Genomic DNA, 19,040 nt, shown 5'->3' on the forward strand with positions numbered 1-19,040 from the left:
TGTATTACATCCATGACTTTGTTCCAGCTGATGTGGTTTGTACCAGCCAAAAGGCATAGAACTTCTCATCCTTCCAACTCTGACCAAACTGATCTTCATCTTCGGTGACAGGTATAGCAAATACGGCATAGAAACTTTCCCACTTCATGAAATACCCTTTAAACAGGATACATTGTCTTGAAATACAATCCCCAAAATTTAACATGCTGCTTTAGTTGAGGCTTTCAGAATTGAGTAGCATGGAAATGACAGCTCATGCATCTTTCAGGCTACATCCTATTTACATAATCCAGTTCAGTAAATGGACAGTTTGTTCATTTTTAAAAATACAGCACCACTACTTGCATTACTTTGTGACTGTGAGTCAGTACTTCAGGAACATTTTCATATGCTAATATTCTTAATTTGGATTTGATCCTATATACTCATACCATCTTGAACTGTGTCTTACCTTTCTAAGGCTAGTTCCATAATTTGCCAGAATCCTCTCATTCTAACCCCACTGTCAAGCCTACGCATTTCAAACTAACATTGGAAAGTTTAATAAACATTCTCAATTACACAAAGCAGTCAAAAATACTTTACAGATTCAGCACAGATCTCTGTGGAATACCATTTCAAATGCTGAATTGCCAACAAGGTATTTTTCACACTGTTCTTTCTATTGCAAATTCCTCTTCAATATGTTTTAAGATTACTTAGGATATTCAAAGACAGCAGCAAAAGCACTAAGATTTTATAACAAAAAACATCAATCCACAAGGCCTGATGTGGACAGGATTTCCTTTCATGAGAGAAAATCAAATTAGCTTGTAATGAGCTATTCTCAGAAAATCCATCTTGCTTATCAATGATACTGTGAATAACTTTCAAAGTGTTTATTTCAGCAAAATCACGTCCCTCTGATGAGTATGTGCTCCTTGCACCAAAGTAATTAGTCCAACTTTAAGACAACGTCATATTGGATTCTCTTCGATTTTTCAATACTTCATTGCTTCCCCACACACTGAGGGTGAACTAGAAGTGACACTTGAAAATACTTGCCAATTATTTCAAATATTATTTCAAGCTGTTTCTAATGAAGCTTGTTTTAAAAAGGGAAAAAATATCAGATTGAAGCCGAAAAGTTGATTACATTTTATGTAAGATAAAAGAATAAACCCATAAGAATATAAATCATAACTTTAAGTGTTTCCTTTAGAGGAACCTCTTTGATGGACATCAGAATTAGTTTACTGCTGTTTTGAACAGTAATTCATGTATCTATTATCATATTATTCAATACACATATTTGGAAGCATTTTTTATTTTTTTTTTAAAGCCAGATTTTAAACAATTATCTATGCAAGTTTCATTTTGTAAATCAATATACAATTGTGTTATTAGCAATAGATATTACCTGGAAAGTTTTCACATAATACTTCTATAGAGGTTGCTCGTTTTGTGTCTCCAATTTTCTGATAACGTTCTTTTAATGTATCAGCCTATGATACAAAAAGAAAGAAAGCATCCTAAGTTATATAGTTTGCAGATATACTTCCTAAAAGAAAGATCATGGCCAGAAAAAGAAAAGCCATGGAAGGTGAGCAAAGCATACAGAATCCTCATTTGAACAACAAACTATACGAACAACAAACTATATGAAAATAGTACAGAAGAAGATATCAAAAATCACTACCTTTAAACCTTGCCATGGAAGGCTTCCTCTGAGAAAATACATAAACATGTGACCTAAAGCTTCCAAATCATCTCTTCTACTTTGCTCTGAAACAAAATTTTTAAAAAATATTAGGACATTCAATCTGCAAAATTTTAGATTATATTTTTAAAATTAGCTTCCAAATTACCTTAATTTGATGGGAAAAAACCTTTAACTCTGTGAAATTTTAACTTAAAAAGTCATTTTCTCTCCATCATCAGATAAATATACCTGCTTAAGTTGTCCTTCTATGTGTTTTGAAGATTTTCAGGCTTTGTTTAATTTGAAAGTGTTCAGCACTCTTCAGCTTGCCTGGATATACTGCAATTTGCTTTTCTGAAGGGTTATCAATGACATTTTGTAAAATAATACTAAATTGGCTACAAAGGAATTGCATATAATCTTTATTTACATTTTGATAGAAAATGGGTATCTTAAGTTAATTCAGTAGTCAAGAAAGTCATCCAGGTCTTTCATCTCAATTTATTTTGAGACTAAGATAGGCTCCAAGAGAAAAGGAGAGTTAAGAAGTCTCTTACATAAAAAAAAAAAAGAGTTGCCTACAGAAAAGGTAATTCAATTCCTTTCTAAAAAAGGCATGAAGGCTGAACACATGCCTAAATATTGGCCTCTAGAGAAAATCTATTATAACATTATTATTAAAAAATACTTAACATTGAACTACACTTAAGGTGTGGGAGTGTGTTCAAAGCAAAGCAACAATGCTGGTGGACAATTTAGAGAACAACTTCTCTCTGAACAGCTGAGGGAACTATAATTGCTTGCCCTGGAGAAATGGAGACTCAGGGGAGACCTTAAACTCTCTGTAACTAAAGAGGTGGTAACAAGGTGGTTTTGATTGGATATTAGGGAATATTTCTTCATTGAAAGGGCTGTCAAGCACTGAAACAGACTGCCTGGTAAAGCATTTGGGTCACCATGCCTGATATTTAAAACACACAATTCTTAAGGACTGGTTTAGCAATGGACTTGGCAGTGTTTGTTTTACACTTGGACTCATCCTAACAGTCTTTTCCAACCTAAATAATTCTATGATTGTACATTTATTCACTCAGTAAAAACAACTTACCTCTCTGGAGATATCCTATCATTTCTTTAGCTTGTCATACATACACTAGCAGAATCCTTAACTAGTCTGACAAAATTTCATATAAGTTAAAATCTCATTAAGAGCATTACAAAAGCTAAAATTCAAGAAATCAGCATGAAATCTAAGGAATGGTAGCTCCATGCTTCAAAATACGTTTCAAAGACGTCAAAACCAGGCAAGAAAACCTATGTTGTTGCAATCTATTCACTTTTGATATCATTAATAAGCATATCCACTTCTCACCCATCCCACCCCATGATGGTCTACTTCCAATGTGACAATTCTATGAGACAAGAAGATAAATCTCATTTGTCTTTTACAGGGAGCTAAGAAAAATAACATAATTATTTGCTGAGCATGATTTCTAGAGACTTAGAGAACCTTAATCAAATAAATAGTATTTTCATACAAACTATAATTTTGCACAGTATACATGCAGTTTTTGTTACAATAGACAATTACATCTTGAAAATAAGAGGTTTACAGACAATGACAGCTGTTCATTCCTGGTTTTCTGCACTTAAAAAGCACACATACCTTTTCCTAAATGTGTATTTATACTCATGTATCTAGCTGTTCCCGTAAGGCTCTTGTGTTCTCGATATGGTATATGCTTCTTTGTTTCTGGATCTATATACTCCTTTGCCAAACCAAAATCTATAATATGAATAATTTGCTGGGTTTTGTTTCCAGGTCGTCCTATTAAGAAGTTCTCAGGTTTTACATCTCTGTATATCAAGTTCTTTGAATGGACATACTCCATACGAGAAATCTTTAAGAAAAAACAAACACACACTAAACAAAACAGCAGTAAGTTGAACTTTTAGGTTGCTACATTAAAATGTGGCAGAAGTTGCATAATTTACATCAACTTTGTATCTAGAACTAATCATCCAACTATCACCTTACAACCAAAGTGCTACTGCTTTTGTGTACCTAAGTATCTCCTAGTCAGTGAAAACTGTACACATTCCCCAAGAAGATACACAGTACAGTGTATTGGAAAGTCTCATATATGGCATGAATCAGAATATAGCCCAAATCACTTTCGTGAAGAACAGGTGGCAACAATTACACTTTCTGTATATTAGAACTACAATCAGAAATTATGTCTTCAAGCAGTGAGCAGCAATGTTTCTTGTAGATTGATTATATATTAAAGGCATGAGAAAAAAAAAAAAAAGAGAAGCAACAAAAGCCCACCACTGTGCATATAGATCTTAATTCTAGGTGAATTGCCCTCTATCAAAATTTATATATTCAGAAAGGAAGTATTAAATAAAGATGACCTTCGGACTCATGATGATTTGAGCATTGAAAATAAAATAACTTTGTTGTTATGTCTAGAGTGGCAGGCCTGTTACACAATTGCAATGCTTTTTTAAACAGCTATTTTTACACTTTGTGTAAAATACACTTTACTTCCTATTTAGGGAAGCAGAGAAACAGTATTATTAATATTTTATAAAGACTTATGTAAAAATCATTGTATCAAGTTATACACACAAAGCCTCATTTCTTTCTCTTTCCACTTCAACCCACCCTCAGGTAAAAAAAAAAAAAAAAAAAAAAAAAAAAACAACCAAAACCAAAAGCCCCACACTTCTCTTTGAATAAATTTGTGCTATTTTAGTAGTTCTGCAAAGGTTTGGGAGACATTTTTAAGTTTCTTTCTCTCTGACAATTCCCAGAAAATACATTTATGCAATTCAGAATGGCATCATCCAATTTTTTTTTCCTGGACTACAATTATTTTTATTTCATAATGGTTTTCACACATTGAGTATGTCAAACTGAAATCAACTACTTTGAATTATCCTTACAAGAACTCAGAAGGCACAATGAAACTTCACTCATGCAATGATGCTTGAAAAACTAGAACAAAGTAAATGAAAGTGACTTAAAACAGTCTTCCTTCCTTTAGAAGTCACCAACATCAATTTAAAATACAGGAACTGCAAATTGTGAAAGCGAAATAATCATTTAATCCATTGAAGACTGACTTAGGTACTCTAATGAATACTCAGATTAACATCTTATCTACTTACCAACTGTATGGCTATCATAAGAACGGTTTTAAGAGAAAATGTCCTACCACACAAGTCAAATAAATCTTCCAGACTAGGTCCAAGTAGTTCTAGCACCATAGCATTATACTTGCCACACGGGCCAAAATAGTAAACCTGAGGCATTCCAACTGTAAAATGAAGGTACAAAGCAATTACAAGGGGGTAAACAAGATTAATGAACATAGCAATAAAATTCTTATCCAATTTCATGTTGATCAGAAGGAAAAAATACATTTTGCATAAAAAAAGCAACAATGAAAAACTCCTAAAAACTACAAGAAAAAGAAGCAATAGGACTACGAGTTTCATTAAATATTTTGACTATTACATGTTTAACTTGTGAAATATTTAAAACTTTTTATTAAAAAATTAATACAAGTCAGACAAAAATAAGTCAGGTTTTGTAACAGCAAATTGAAGCAGGATTTTTTAAAAGTATGAAGATAGGCTTAAATAAGTTCCTTTTCAAATAAATATGTATTTCAATATTAAGGCTATGACAAACATACATTCAGGAATAAAATCACCTTGTAATCAACAGATATAATTTAAGAATCCAAAAGAGATGAACAATCCTTAAGTTTAATGAGACAGTAAGTCGCATTTTTAGATGCATCCAAATAAAAATACAAAAGATGACAAATTGTAATAGGCAATACTTACTGACTTTCTTTTTCAAATACAAGCATTTTCTACTTAATTTTGTGCTTGAAGGATTCTCCTGTTTTCTCTTGCTCCATTATTTCTGGCTTGTGTTTAGATAGTACATTAACATTTTTATTCAATGTGAGTACATGAACTAAAAATGTTAACACAAAGAGGGGAAGCTCGGATGCTTTGTTATTTTTCATTCAGATTTTAGGTAAAATGTATAGTAGACAGATTTATTAATTCTAACCACATGAAGGAGAGGCATTTTTTAATTCAATGTAATTTTAAGAGAGGTGACAGAAGGAATATGCAGGTGTCTCAAATGCAATCTTTAACAAAGCTTCACCATGATTCTATTTCTGAAGTATCACACTGGATACTACTCAATTTCCTAATCTTTCAGAAACTAATGTCCAGAAAGAATCTATTAAATTCTATTGTTGCTGTTAAATAATTAAAATTTCAAAGAAAAATATTTTAATAAAACATAATTTAATATTTAAAAATATGTGTAGGAAATATTTGGTTTACTCCTCCTGTACTTTGTTTTACTTATAAAAACACTAAAATAAAAATGAACTTCATAACAACACAGATATAATTTTCAAAAAATATACGGGAACAAAACCATCTCACTTTATGTTCACATAACAATCTCTTAAACATTTTGTGAACAGGTATGAAATATATTTACCTAGGAGAACAAAAGGCAAATCTAATTTTAAAGCTACATTTCTTTTCCAATCTTGCATACAGTCTAAAATGTGTATTCTAATAACTAATTTCTAACATTTATGTTAATTTAAACATAAATTAATATGTTTGCACATATATCACAGAGGGTACGCTTGTAAAAAGTTTTAACTCATTTCAAACCCTGATAGCTTCCATAATTTTGATCCTATCAATAACAGCAAATGTAGGATGCCCAATCCCAAAATGTTTTGAAAAGCATAAAATGGAATATTTTACACTATTAATTTACTTTAACACTACAGTGAAGTCAAGACATAGAATATTACTATAATTACAATATACCAATTGAGAAAGTAATTAAGAGATCCTAACTTTGTCTTTGGAAGGGTTATAGCACAGCACAGATGATGACACACTGTAATGGAACCATGCTGTGCTGCATTCTCTTCCACAGGCTGAACTGGAAGCAGGATGGCTATGGCCGCAGGGATGAGCTAGAGGTCATCTAAGCAGCAATCTGAAATCCCATTGTCTTCTCCCACTTAAAAGCAGGAATTTTAGTGATTCACAGTGAAAGATGAAAGAAAAATATCACCTAACACTACCTTAAATACAAAAGGTAGCATGCATTCTATATCCTGAATAGAGTTGCAATTAAAAAAAAAAAAAAATATGAAAAGATGTTATTGAACATTCAAGCCTCACACACACGCTCAAGCTGGTCTGAACTGAAGTAACACATATTCATTACAATAAATATTTATGTTTAACTACAGGAAAAAGGACTGAACACTGAAGTACTGAACTTCAGTTTCAGCCTTCAGCTCAAACACCTTTTCAACACAGAAAACAAGATGGAAAACCCCTATCTACCAGTCAACACTAAATTCCAAGTACTCAATAAGAAAATAACGTTCAATCCCAAGCCCTAAGGCAGTTTGCAATAAATGAAAAAATAATAATCTGAAATTCAGAGAATTTCAAACTGACTTTCTTGTGCCCAAACCAAATAGTCACTTCTGAAACATTAATACAGTGGTTTCAGAAGCGAGGTATTTCACAGCTGATCAGATCCTTCAAAATTATCTCAAGTGAAAAATGAAACACTAGCAATGGGTGCCCCTTGTTGATGCAAGTATGTAGAACTGCAGTAATGCAGGCACAAACTCTGCTAAGGCACATTAATGGCAGTCATCTCCTACTGCTATTTTTGTTCAATTCATCAGATGCAGAAGTACAAAAACAGTCCATGCTGACTTATAAGGACTCCCAGACAGTATGAACCACAGATTTATCAAGAGATGTTAGAAAAGTCAGTAAGCATTGAATAGTTTTTATGTACTTCACCACATGACTCTTCACTGCGGATGGAAACTAAACCACCCAGTTCTTACCTATCAAAGAACTAAACCATTTTAAAACCCTTACTGGTGATTTTTTTTTAAATTGTGGGGGGAAAAAAAAATCCAACTTTAAAAAAATTTCATCTTTCCTGCTCAATACCCTAATTGAGCCAGTAATTGTGGCATCTTCCCCACCTCAAATCAGTTCTACATCTACATTGTATCTTCTTATCATGAGAGAAAGACTGATAGTGTAAAATATTTTTAAAGTACAAGCTTTTTTTAATTAATTCCATAAATCTTAGTATATTTTCAGGTAAAAAGTCAGCTATAGACTTTTTTTTTCAGTACTTCACTTAATACATCAGTTTTTCTTATCATTCATCCTTATATACAAATAAAATATACTTTTAGTTAAAACTTTATTGGCATTAAAGACATTTGAAATTCCAACTGCAGGTTGCTCAGGCAGTTGATTAAAAATGTCTGTACAATGACTAAATGATCTGAACCTTTATGAGGAAAGAATACTACCTGAATAACAAAACTGTGACAGAGCAGAGACCATAATTGTCACCAAAAAAAAAAATCACTGCTTTATAAAACTTAAATGAAAGCTAAAGAATGATGTACTTAAAATAAGACATATCTTTAAAGTGATCTAAAAACCGTTTAAAAAAAAATAAGATTCATTCCCCTACCTAAAAATAGTTTTGTTTTTTAAAAAAGTTACTAAATTGCACCAAATGTTTCCTGTTTAAGTAAGATTCTTCACACTTTCCTAACAAACACCTACAGGCTACTCCTGCACACTCACAGGCATGGTAAGTAAAAACCATATTTGAGAGTTAAACTACAGACTACAAGGCTCCACTATGAGCAGATTCTCCCTAAAGGAATGTGGTTTTGAAGTGTTATTACTTTTTTCATACAAGTCAAAAGTAATTTTATTAAATAAGTCTCTGTTATAAAGTTTAAAAGTCTGCTGCATAAAAACTGCTCATCTACCATGCTTCACATCCATTTTTATCTTGTTCTTTCAGGGAGAAGAATCATAAAAGATCCTCCAATTTCTTTTCCTGTCAAGCACGTCTTCCATCTTTACAGTAGTCAAGTTGGAAAACAGAAAGTTTCTTATTATCAGTATTAAAAATATAATAAGTCATAAACTCATTAAAAAAAGAAAAAAGGAACACTACTTGAAGGTAGAATAATCTACTGCCCATTTCTCTTGACTTTCTTTCAGGAAGATGCCTCAGGAAAATAACCTCCTTGTCTTCCAGAACTATTCATTCTTATGTTAATGCCGCCTCCTCCTCCATATGTCATTACTAAATAAACAGGAATTTCACAGGGATTAAGATATTTTATCCCTTAAGATTCAGGTTTCTTCACACTAACTACACTATGAGTTTAAATTAAAATTTGTAGCAGAAATTGTGGAATAAATAGTTCTTATTTGTGAAAGATAAAGTTCTGCTCACAGGAAATAATGGTTCCACTGACCAAACTGGGAAAGGAAGCGAAAAGCCTTTTACACCAGCTGCTTCTGTAACAATGTTTTAGTAGTCACTTGCTATTAATATACATAGATGTGTATGTATATGAAAAAAAACACAAAACATTTAATACAATTGAATGCAAAATAAGAAGTCTACACTCACATAAAAAACTATCAGTCAAATTACAAGAAATCTTTGTGGAGATAAAAAGAAATACCAAAGGAAAAGACTACTTCACTGAGAACAAGAAGGCCCGAGAAGCTGGATTTTTAGCAGCTTAGAAAGCCAGAATGCTCCAGAAAACTGGAGCAGCAGTACAGTGAATAATTACTTACCACAGAAACCTCTTATCTGCTCAGAATTACTAAACTTCAAATTTCTTTCAGAAGTAACAGCTACTTTTATACATTTTATAATGGACTCTTCTCCTACTTGCACTTCCTTCAAAAGTACAACTGTTGCACATAAAGCAGTGCTACCTATGCGGATAGATCTGGCATCAGATTGTGTGTCCTGTTCTGCACAGGAAGCAATAGCTGCTTCCTGAATTTATCGCTTGATCTATCAAATTTCCACACCTATGTCTTCCAGCTGTTCAATTGATAAATTTCCTAAAGCTACACTTGACAGTAAACACATACATCATAAAAAAATCTGTACATAAACCAAATTTTCTCAGGTAGAAACTACATAATTCTTTGACAGAAAAAAAATTGCAAAATCCTAGGCTGCTTAACTTCCTATGTTGCAAAGACAGAAAAATAAAAGAGAAGTGCTGTAGAAAGTCAAGGAACTGACAATTCTTGTTAACTTCTAAGAAGACTGAAGCATGAATAGTACCTTCTTCATGATGAGTCTCTCACAAAATCCATTAACATAAGTATCAAATAAGGTAACTGTGACTCAAAACAAAGCTTACAGCATTCTATGCCTGCCAGGGGAAGTTTTCACAGGTTACTTCAAGAACAGGAGGCCTGTAATAAGTTCTTCATGAATACTGAGGACAGCTAGTAACTCATCAGCTTTATCTTTCAGTTTTCATCTCAAAAGTCTCCACCTGGCTGCAAGAAGTGTTGGAGCCTGGTACTCAAAACTGAGGGTGACAGAGACACTGCCTGCATTATATGTAAGCAGATCAATGGTCCGCTTAACCTAGTGGCTGAACTGAACGATGACGTGGAAAGGCTAAGGGCTATAAGGGAATGTGAACGGGAGTTGGACTTACAGCATCAGGCTCTGCAGACCCCTGCTTAGCAGAGGGAGGTTGTTCTGGAGGGGAAATTAATTAATGAGACATTACATTTTTCCAAAATTAATATTATTTATTAATTTTTATATTCAGAACTCTCACCACACCCGACCACTAATCAGGAAAAGGCAGAGGTGCTTAACAGCTTCTTTGCCTCAATCTTCAATACTGGGACAAGCTGTCTCCAGGACAACTGGCCTCCTGAGCTGGCAGATGGAGTCAGGGACAGTATAGTGCCCCGGTAATTCACAAGGAAGATGAGGCCTGCTGAGCCCCTTGGATCCTCACAGGTCCATGGAACCAAATAGGATCCATCCCTGGGTGCTGAAACAGCTGGCAGATGAGCTGGCCAAGCTGGTCTCCATCATTTATCAGCAGTCCTGGCTCACCAGAGAGGTCCCCAGTCACTGGAAGCTGACCAATGTGATGCCCATCCACAAGAAGGGTCGGAGGGAGGAACCAGGAAATGACAGACCTGTCAGCCTGACCTCAATGCCAGGCAAGGTCATGGAACAGGTCATCTTGAGTGCCATCACAAAGCACCTACAGGATGGCCAAGGGATCAGGCCCAACCAGCATGGGCTTAGGAAGGGCAGGTCTGGCCTGACCAACCTAATCTCCTTTTATGACAAGGTTACCCATCTGGTGAACACTAGGAAGTCTGTGGATGTAGTCTACCTGAACCTCAGCAAAGTCTTTGACATCATCAGCCACAACAAGCTCCTGGCAAAGCTGACAGCTCATGGCTTGGACAGATTCACTCTGATATGGGTCAAGAACTGGCTGGAGAGCTGGGCCCAGAGAGTGGTGGTGAATGGTGCCACATCCAGTTGGCAGCCAGTCACTCGTGGTGTGCCCCATGCTGGGCCCAGTCCTGTTCAATATCTTTATTGATGATCTGGACCAGAGGATTGAATCCAGTATCAGTAAGTCTCCAAGCTAGGAGCAGGTGTTGATGTGTTCAAGGGTAGGAGAGCCCTGCAGAAGGACCTTGCCAGGCTGGATGGGTGGGCAGAGGCCAATGGGATGAGATTAAACAAGGTCAAGTACAGGGTCCTACACTTCAGCCACAACAACTCCAAGCAGTGCTACAGGCTGGAAACAGAGTGGCTGGAGAGCAGCAAGGAAGAAATGGACCTGGAGGTACTGGTAGATAGTAGTTTGAAGATGAGGCAGTAGTGTGCTCAGATGGCCAAGAGAGCCAATGGCATCCTGGCCTGCATCAGGAACAGTGTGGCCAGTAGGACAAGGGAGGTTATTCTTTCCCTGTACTCAACACTGATCAGGCCACACCTTGAGTCCTGTGTCCAGTTCTGGGCTCCTCAATTCAAGATAGATGTTGAGGTGCTGGAATGTGTCCAGAGAAGGGCAATGAAGCTGGTGAGAGGGCTGGAACACAAACCCTATGAGGAGAGGCTGAGGGAGCTGGGGGTGTTTATCCTGGAGAAGGGGAGACTCAGGGCAGACCTCATTGCTGTCTGCAAATACCTGAAGGGAGGTTGTAGCCAGGTGGGGGGGTCAGTCATCTATAAGGCGACCAGCAAACAGAACAAGGGGACACAGTCTCAAGTTGTGCTAGGGGAGGTACAGGCTGGATGTTAGGAGGAAGTTCTTCACAGAGAGAGTGATTTGCCATTGGAATGGGCTGCCTAGGGAGGTGGTGGAGTCGCCATCCCTGGAGGTGTTCAAAAGGAGATTGGATGAGGCACCTGGTGCCATGGTCTAGTTGATTGGACAGGGCTGGGTCTTAGGTTGGACAGGATGATCCTGGAGGGCTCTTCCAACTTGGCTGATTTTGTGATCTTCCTTCACATATTCTCTTGTAATACTTTAGTAAAGTTTGTAACATTGTTACAAGCAACAAATAGGGTTAAAGACTGAGATATCTCAAGTAAAGCAGGCTTTGAATTCCCTACATTCTTACATTAAACATTGTTCTGCAATCTTATTCAGTAAATTAAAATGTCAAAACATGCAACATTTGCTAAGATGCTTTTCATAAGAAATATTCCCCTACCTCCCCTACGTCAATTTTAGGTAGGTGGGTTTCACAGCTGGGTACTGTCCATAACTTGTGTCTTGTTGTGTCTTACTAGTTAAGCAATTTGGACCTTTGATTTCCACTTAGGCACTATATACAAAGCTACTCTAGCATAGGTTGAATATTTACAACTACCTATGAAAATAACAGATATTAAACCCTAATTACTTTCTCCAATTAGGCAGCACACAGGACTCAGTATTTTGACCAGATATACTGCAATTTAACTCTGCATCTACAGGAACTGTCACATTTGGCGTTGGGCACCAAAATAAGGATGTGACAGTTTGGGTGTTACCTCCCTCCTCACTCTTACGAAATCATGCAGACTAGACTCAGCCAAGCAGGAATTAAGAATGAAGCTTTATATTTACAGCTTAGCACAATATACAAGCAGATATTTACAATGTATACAGCTACATACAGAAATAAACAAGTTAAAAAAAGTAATACAGAAACACAACACCCCTCCCAGAAACCAGAGTCTCCAGGAGGGGCTCCCTCTCCACCCCTCTCTTTATCCTAGAGTTTGCCTTATGTTCAAGGTGAGTTTGGAGGATTGGCCAGGGGGGTTAGAAGCAGAAAAATTACTTACACGGCAGGTTAGGGAGAAAAGTGCAGGCAGTCAAGGACACACAGACACTGTGTTATCTAAGTTTGTGTTCTTGTTTTTATAAATATCAGCAAGCCTATGAGTGAAGTAGACATCACCACTGTTTCCTTTTCACTGCCTATAATCTAATTTCTGGAATCATTGGTGGATCTCAAGAGTTAACTAAGTTTCAGGCTAAAATAAGTTTAGCTGGTAAAGAGTGGAAGAAACATTCTGTTGTAACTGGTCCTGATGCATCTTGCATTCTGGGAATTGACTTTTTGAGACACAATTGTTTCAAAGATGCTAAAGGCCACAAATGGGCTTTTGGAATAGCATCTGTAGAAACTGAGGACAGCAGACTGAAATTGTCCATTAGACCTGAACTTTCTGATGAATCTGCAATTGTGGGACATCACAACATTGAGGATCTGAAACTGCCAACTGCTACTCAAACTGTGCACCACAGACAGTACAGAATTAACCTTGACTCTTTGTCACCCATTCATCAGCTGATTCATCAATTGGAGAGTCAGGCTGTCATCAAGAAAGCTCATTCACCTTCCAACAGTCCCATCTGGCCTGTGCGCAAGCCTGAGACGGGCATCTCACAGTTGACTTCCATGCCCTCAGTGAGGTGACTCCACCGTAAGTGCAGCTATACTGGACATGCTGGAACTCCAACCTGCCTAAGGGGTGGTTTCTGGTGAAGGTCCTGGCCATACATACAGGTAATGCAGGAGAATGGTGAAATCCAGTGTATTCCACAGAGAAATTAAACCTTAGCTGAGAAAGTTTAGATTCAGAGTATATAACACAAGCTGTTAGGAGTCTTCTGTTCTAGGAACTATCAGCATACAATAAGACACAATCTATATACAGTACATGAACAGGAACCCAATGTCACCTAGGAGTCCTGATTCTCATCTCATCTGTGAGGAGGCAAACTGTTTCCTGTTTCTGAATTTTTGAATCACCTACATCCGAGATAGCCAAAACAAAGTGCGAACTGAACGTATAATATTTATTATTGTAAATATTGTTTTAGACAAATAGTTCTCATCAAAGCACTGAGTGATACAGAGGAGTGGATTGTGCTGGTTTGAGGCTAACTTTTACTGAGAGAAATTAAACCCTTAGCTGTGAGAAGAAAGAAAAAAAGTAACAGTAATCTATATCCCTCAGTTTCCTGCTGAGAAACACAACTAATCAAAATATAGATTAAGGCAGCCACTTCATACACACACACTGCTCAGCTCTCACTTCTGGCTGTGCCTTCTTTCTGGAGGTCTGGTCTCTGTGGCTGACTGCCTTTAATTCTCTAATCCACCTAACCCCTTTTTCCTCTAACCTCCTTGTCATCTTTTTTTTTTTTTTTTTTTTTGACATCTCACCTCAGATCTCCAGATTTACCACGTGAGATATATGTGGGTTGATCTGGTTATTGCTGAAGGGAGGAAAAGAGGAAAGGGGAAGGAGGTTTGGGTTGGGAGCCCTCCTGAGGACTTTGATTGTTTCTAGGAGGGGTATTGTGTTTTCGTGTTACTTTTAATTTGTATGTAATTGTATACATTTGTGTTTATATCTGCTTGTATATTGTGCTAAGCTGTAAATACAGCTTCATTCTTCATTTCCAGCTTGGCTGAGTCTAATCTGGGTGATTTCATAGGAGTGGAGGGGCGGGTAATACCCAAACCATCACAATTGACTATTTACAACTACCTACAAAAAAAGTAGACATTAAACCCTAATTACTTTCTCCAATTAGGTAGCATACAGGACTCAGTATTTTGACCAGATATACTGCAATTTAACTCTGCATCTACAGAAATAGACAATATCACATTTTCCTAAGAGCCATCCCTGAAGATTCCTGTTTCAGAACATTTGTTCTACAGCATTACGTTTCCCCAGAGACAGTCATCAAAGAGCACAAAACTTTGAAAGCCACCTAAATAGAGAAGCACTATCCAGTCTGCACATCCAAGAATGCATGTCCTGAATTTTTGAGACACACAGTACTTTTGAAGTATTAAAATTTATCATAACACACATGAAAGTCAACAAAACTGAAGTGGTAGGGGCATGTTCAATTTGCATTCCCTGACTTTTAGAGATGACTTTTCAGCATGAATAGCATTCTGTTGTAGATTAAGAACAACTTCAAAATCATTATTATGAAATCCATGCTGCCTTTGACAGAGAAAAGAAAGAGTGTGTACATAGAAAACAATTATTAGTTCATTTTATACAATAAACTTTTACACTAGTTAAAAGTAGAAAAAGTAACTAACTACAAGAACTCTGAAAAATTATTCTGGGACATAAAGGAACATTTTCAAGGAAAATATGTAAGATTTCTTCCTAGGGTAGAACCAGTTTAGGTGAGACCTGTACTCAACTTCTTTGTTTAAAAAGCCTCACATATTGATGACCATATAGAGTTTTGTGGAAGACACCAAAGAGTGCAAATTTTTAGGCATTGCTCATCTATAAAAGAAAAAATATATAAATGTGCTGTGGGAGATCAAAGTTGGCCTAAACATGTCCTGGATGTTTAGACATGTTTTGTGTTCTCCCTCCTTCTGCTGTTGGGGGAAGCAACTGCAGGGAAGGAAGACAAAGGCCTGGTGCTACCATGTCTCCTTCAAGTTGTAAACGGAGTACCCACACATGTTTATACACTTGATTGTGTTTTGCCCTAAAAGGGTAAAAGCAGGTCCTAGCTCATCTAATATTGTGAAATATAGCAAACTGACATTCTGATTGGCTAATCTGTGGCTAAAGAGCCATTAGTCTTGGGCTGAATTAATAAGAGAGGTGAGCAGGCAAATACAACATGCTCTCTCTGTGCTTCTGCCATTGCTTCTGCCTCGTTGCTCTCTGCCCTTGCATCCTGCCATGCTCTGCCTGCTACATAATAACAAGCCTTGATACTTTAGGTTTGTATACCTGGAAACTGCCCTGCCTAAATTCACCAGGATTAGGCATTAAGTGCCTCATGACATGGTGCCACCAACACTGCGCCCATCTGCACATCTGCCAAACATCCTGCCTGCACCTCTGCAAACCTCCATGCCAAATCTGGAGTCAAAGAGGAACCAGGATCAAGTCAGAGATAGTCTGCCTTCCTCACAGCACCCTGTTAGAGCCTGGGAAAATATAAAAATCTTAACAGATATTAAGACACCAACAGAACTCCCTTCAAGTGTTTTGGTACTGTCTGGGAACTGTAGTTAGCCCCAGGAATCCAGAGATAATATTTTGTGAGTAAATACTTAAAGTCTCTCTCTAACTGAATTACAGTGCCTTCTGCAGTAAGCAGAAATAAGTTTCTCAAATCCTTCTAGTGGGTAAATCACATAATCTACTGCAAGAACCTCTTTCCAGTTCTAATAGTCTAATGTTTATTATATGATTGCTAGCTATTGCTAAAATTATTGCCTCTGTGTTTCTTCCTCTATGTAATGTTTTTCATGACCATGCAAAGAACTTGATTAAAAATAGGTAATCTAGCAAGATTAAATATATTAATATATTAAAAAAAAATATATTAACTGAAATAAAACCTGCCCATACCATTACAAAATGGATCACTGAAGAAATCATAGTAAGAGCACTTCTGGGTGTAAAACTACAAAGGGAAGCAAAATAAGAAATTCAAATCTTAAACTGCATTTAAACTATATATTTTTAAGAGGCTTAAACCCAGTAAGAAATGACATATCAATGAAAATAAAGTAGAACTGATACTGAAGCTACTGAAATTGCAAATTTAAATAAAAATATGTGATTAGTAGATCAGTAGCTTTATCACTTACAGTGTTTATTTAAAGACAATGTATTTGGAAAGGTCTAAGACCACTCAGTTTAAGGCATATCCATATGAACAAATTCTGTGACATTTAAGACATTAAGATTTGTTTCAGGATCTTACAGACACACTTTAAAGAGTAGAAAATAAGGTCTTACCATACTAGAAAGATTTATGCATTGCTCCACTGACTCACAGGGCTTTTTCCTGCTTTAAGTAACTAGAGATAGTTTATTAAATAGATTTATATCCCTGAACCAGAAATTGTGCAAAGATTGATCCTGCATTACATTGCAGTAAAATGTATCACACTGCTTTTTACCTCCAGATCCTAGCTGCTTGTAGAATCTGTATTCCAAATGTAGCTGTGGTGCTCTCGACTTCATTGGCTCCTAATTTAAAAATAAAAACAACATTTAAAACAAAGCCTCACTGCCAAAGACTATGAGCTAATACACTAACCCACTACCTGTCACACTAACTAAGCTGCTTCCAAGCCAAATGGAAAGTTTGAATATTCTTCCAAAATTACTGGTAATTAAAAGACTGAAACACCTAAATGTCAGTCAAGTGAGACGAGAGTATACAGGGACATTGACATCTTGTACTGCTCTACCGCACTGGGATTCAGTATGAAAACCCAATCACAAACAACAGAATAGATGAAAACTAGCCTGTCTCTCCAAAGGATACAGGTGATGTATCCTGCAGCTTTCAAAATGTATAATTGAAACACATCTAAATAGACTGAAATTATGTCCTCAAATAGTCAAAAACCAAATCTACCTCATAACACCAACCAAAGACTCAAATAAAACTCTGTCTTATAGAAACAAATAATTTTACTTCCTAAAGCAACAGTAAAAAAAAGTAGTAAAATGTATTTACAGTCCATTTATTGTCTGTCAGTCTGCTGGAAATGCCTTATTTTTGCAAGGAGGCTTAAATATCTTACTGACTATCTTGTAACTCCAAACATATTAAGGAAATAAAACATTTTGTCTAATCAATCTTGTGAGCAGTTAAGCACAATAAGCTTCTCACATTAAATTTGTTTTGTTTCTACACATCCCTCCTTGCAATATGTAATAAAGTACTGATAAATTAGGAAAGACAGACAGGAATAAATCAAGGTAAGTTATGCTAAATGTAATCTTCCGTCCATTAGACAGGCCTTGTGCAAATTAGCCCTTGTGAACTGGGGAGGGCTAGCCCAGGCCCAAAAAGTATAAAATGATTGCAACCTCTTGGGCCCCCAGTTGTTACATCTAGCCTATGAGCCCTTGCTGGATGTACACCCACCACGAAGAAACTGGACTAATCTTCTGAAGATGTCACTGGATCCAAGGGTGGTGATACCTGTCTTTCTTACTTCTTATATCTCTCTCTCTCTTTTCTCTCCTTTTATTATGTATTTCCCTCTCCTCTCATCTAATCAAGTGTCTTAAGGGCTTTCACATAACACTCTACGGATCAAATAAGCAGAACTTATTCACTGTTTGGTGTCAGTTCACCTTCATTTCCTCCAAGGGAACTTTTGAATCTATCACAACCTCTACACTGACAGTTGGCTTGGGAAATCAGGCCGTGACAACTATTGGTAAGTGAGAAGAAAGACTGTTAGATAAGTAGATAGATAGATATCAAGGTAAGTCATGTTGAAATGCAAGACTAAAGGATATTGATAAAAATGTAGTTGCACAATAAAGTCTAAAAAGCACACTTGGTAAGTTAAAAAAGGATAAATCATGGATCATTCTATTTCCTTAGTGTTTCACTACATTTCAACTAAAACACATGACTTGGGAACATATGACTTAAAACATCATGTTAATTCCAGAGAACTCTGAAGCCAAGTTTTCCTACTAATGCCCTTAGTTTACTTCAAAAAGCTCAGTTCTTTTACGATATTTTAGCAAAGACCTGTTCCAGGATTTCTAAATGTTCTGTAAATGACCTTCACTACACTGCTTTTACACTCAAATCTTATAATTTCAAAGATTCTACATTAAAGACTAGATAGCTTCTCTTATCCACAAAAGACCCTTTCACTGTATTAATGAGGTACCTTGCTGCCAAAAAAATAAATCTGCAGTTTATTAAGCACCAGTTAACTGAGAAACAGAGACAAAAGCCACTTAATCACATATGCTCTTTTGAACAAGTGTTTTCCCCTCCATTTTTCCTTCTGTGGATGTTTGTACACTCAAACAAAAGAATAAAGACACCGGAAATGTGAAATTTATTTCAAGTTCATAACATTGTACCAAACA

The 19,040-nt window shown here is 36.3% G+C and overlaps 1 protein-coding gene across 3 annotated transcripts in view; it reads right to left on the minus strand.

The window, feature by feature from the left end:
- The window catches only part of CSNK1G3 (casein kinase 1 gamma 3), an 80,526-nt gene that overhangs the window by 20,550 nt on the left and 40,936 nt on the right, over positions 1–19,040 (minus strand). For all 3 annotated transcript variants that reach the window (XM_064176638.1, XM_064176637.1, XM_064176639.1), the window contains exons 5-9: positions 17,090–17,159; positions 4,859–5,007; positions 3,348–3,582; positions 1,679–1,764; positions 1,400–1,484 (exon numbers count right to left, since the gene is read on the minus strand). In XM_064176638.1, the coding sequence (XP_064032708.1) occupies positions 1,400–1,484; positions 1,679–1,764; positions 3,348–3,582; positions 4,859–5,007; positions 17,090–17,159 (625 nt within the window). The remainder of the gene's footprint in view (positions 1–1,399; positions 1,485–1,678; positions 1,765–3,347; positions 3,583–4,858; positions 5,008–17,089; positions 17,160–19,040) is intronic.

The sequence above is a fragment of the Pogoniulus pusillus genome, chromosome Z, assembly GCF_015220805.1.
Source record: "Pogoniulus pusillus isolate bPogPus1 chromosome Z, bPogPus1.pri, whole genome shotgun sequence".
Classification (NCBI taxonomy): domain Eukaryota; kingdom Metazoa; phylum Chordata; class Aves; order Piciformes; family Lybiidae; genus Pogoniulus; species Pogoniulus pusillus.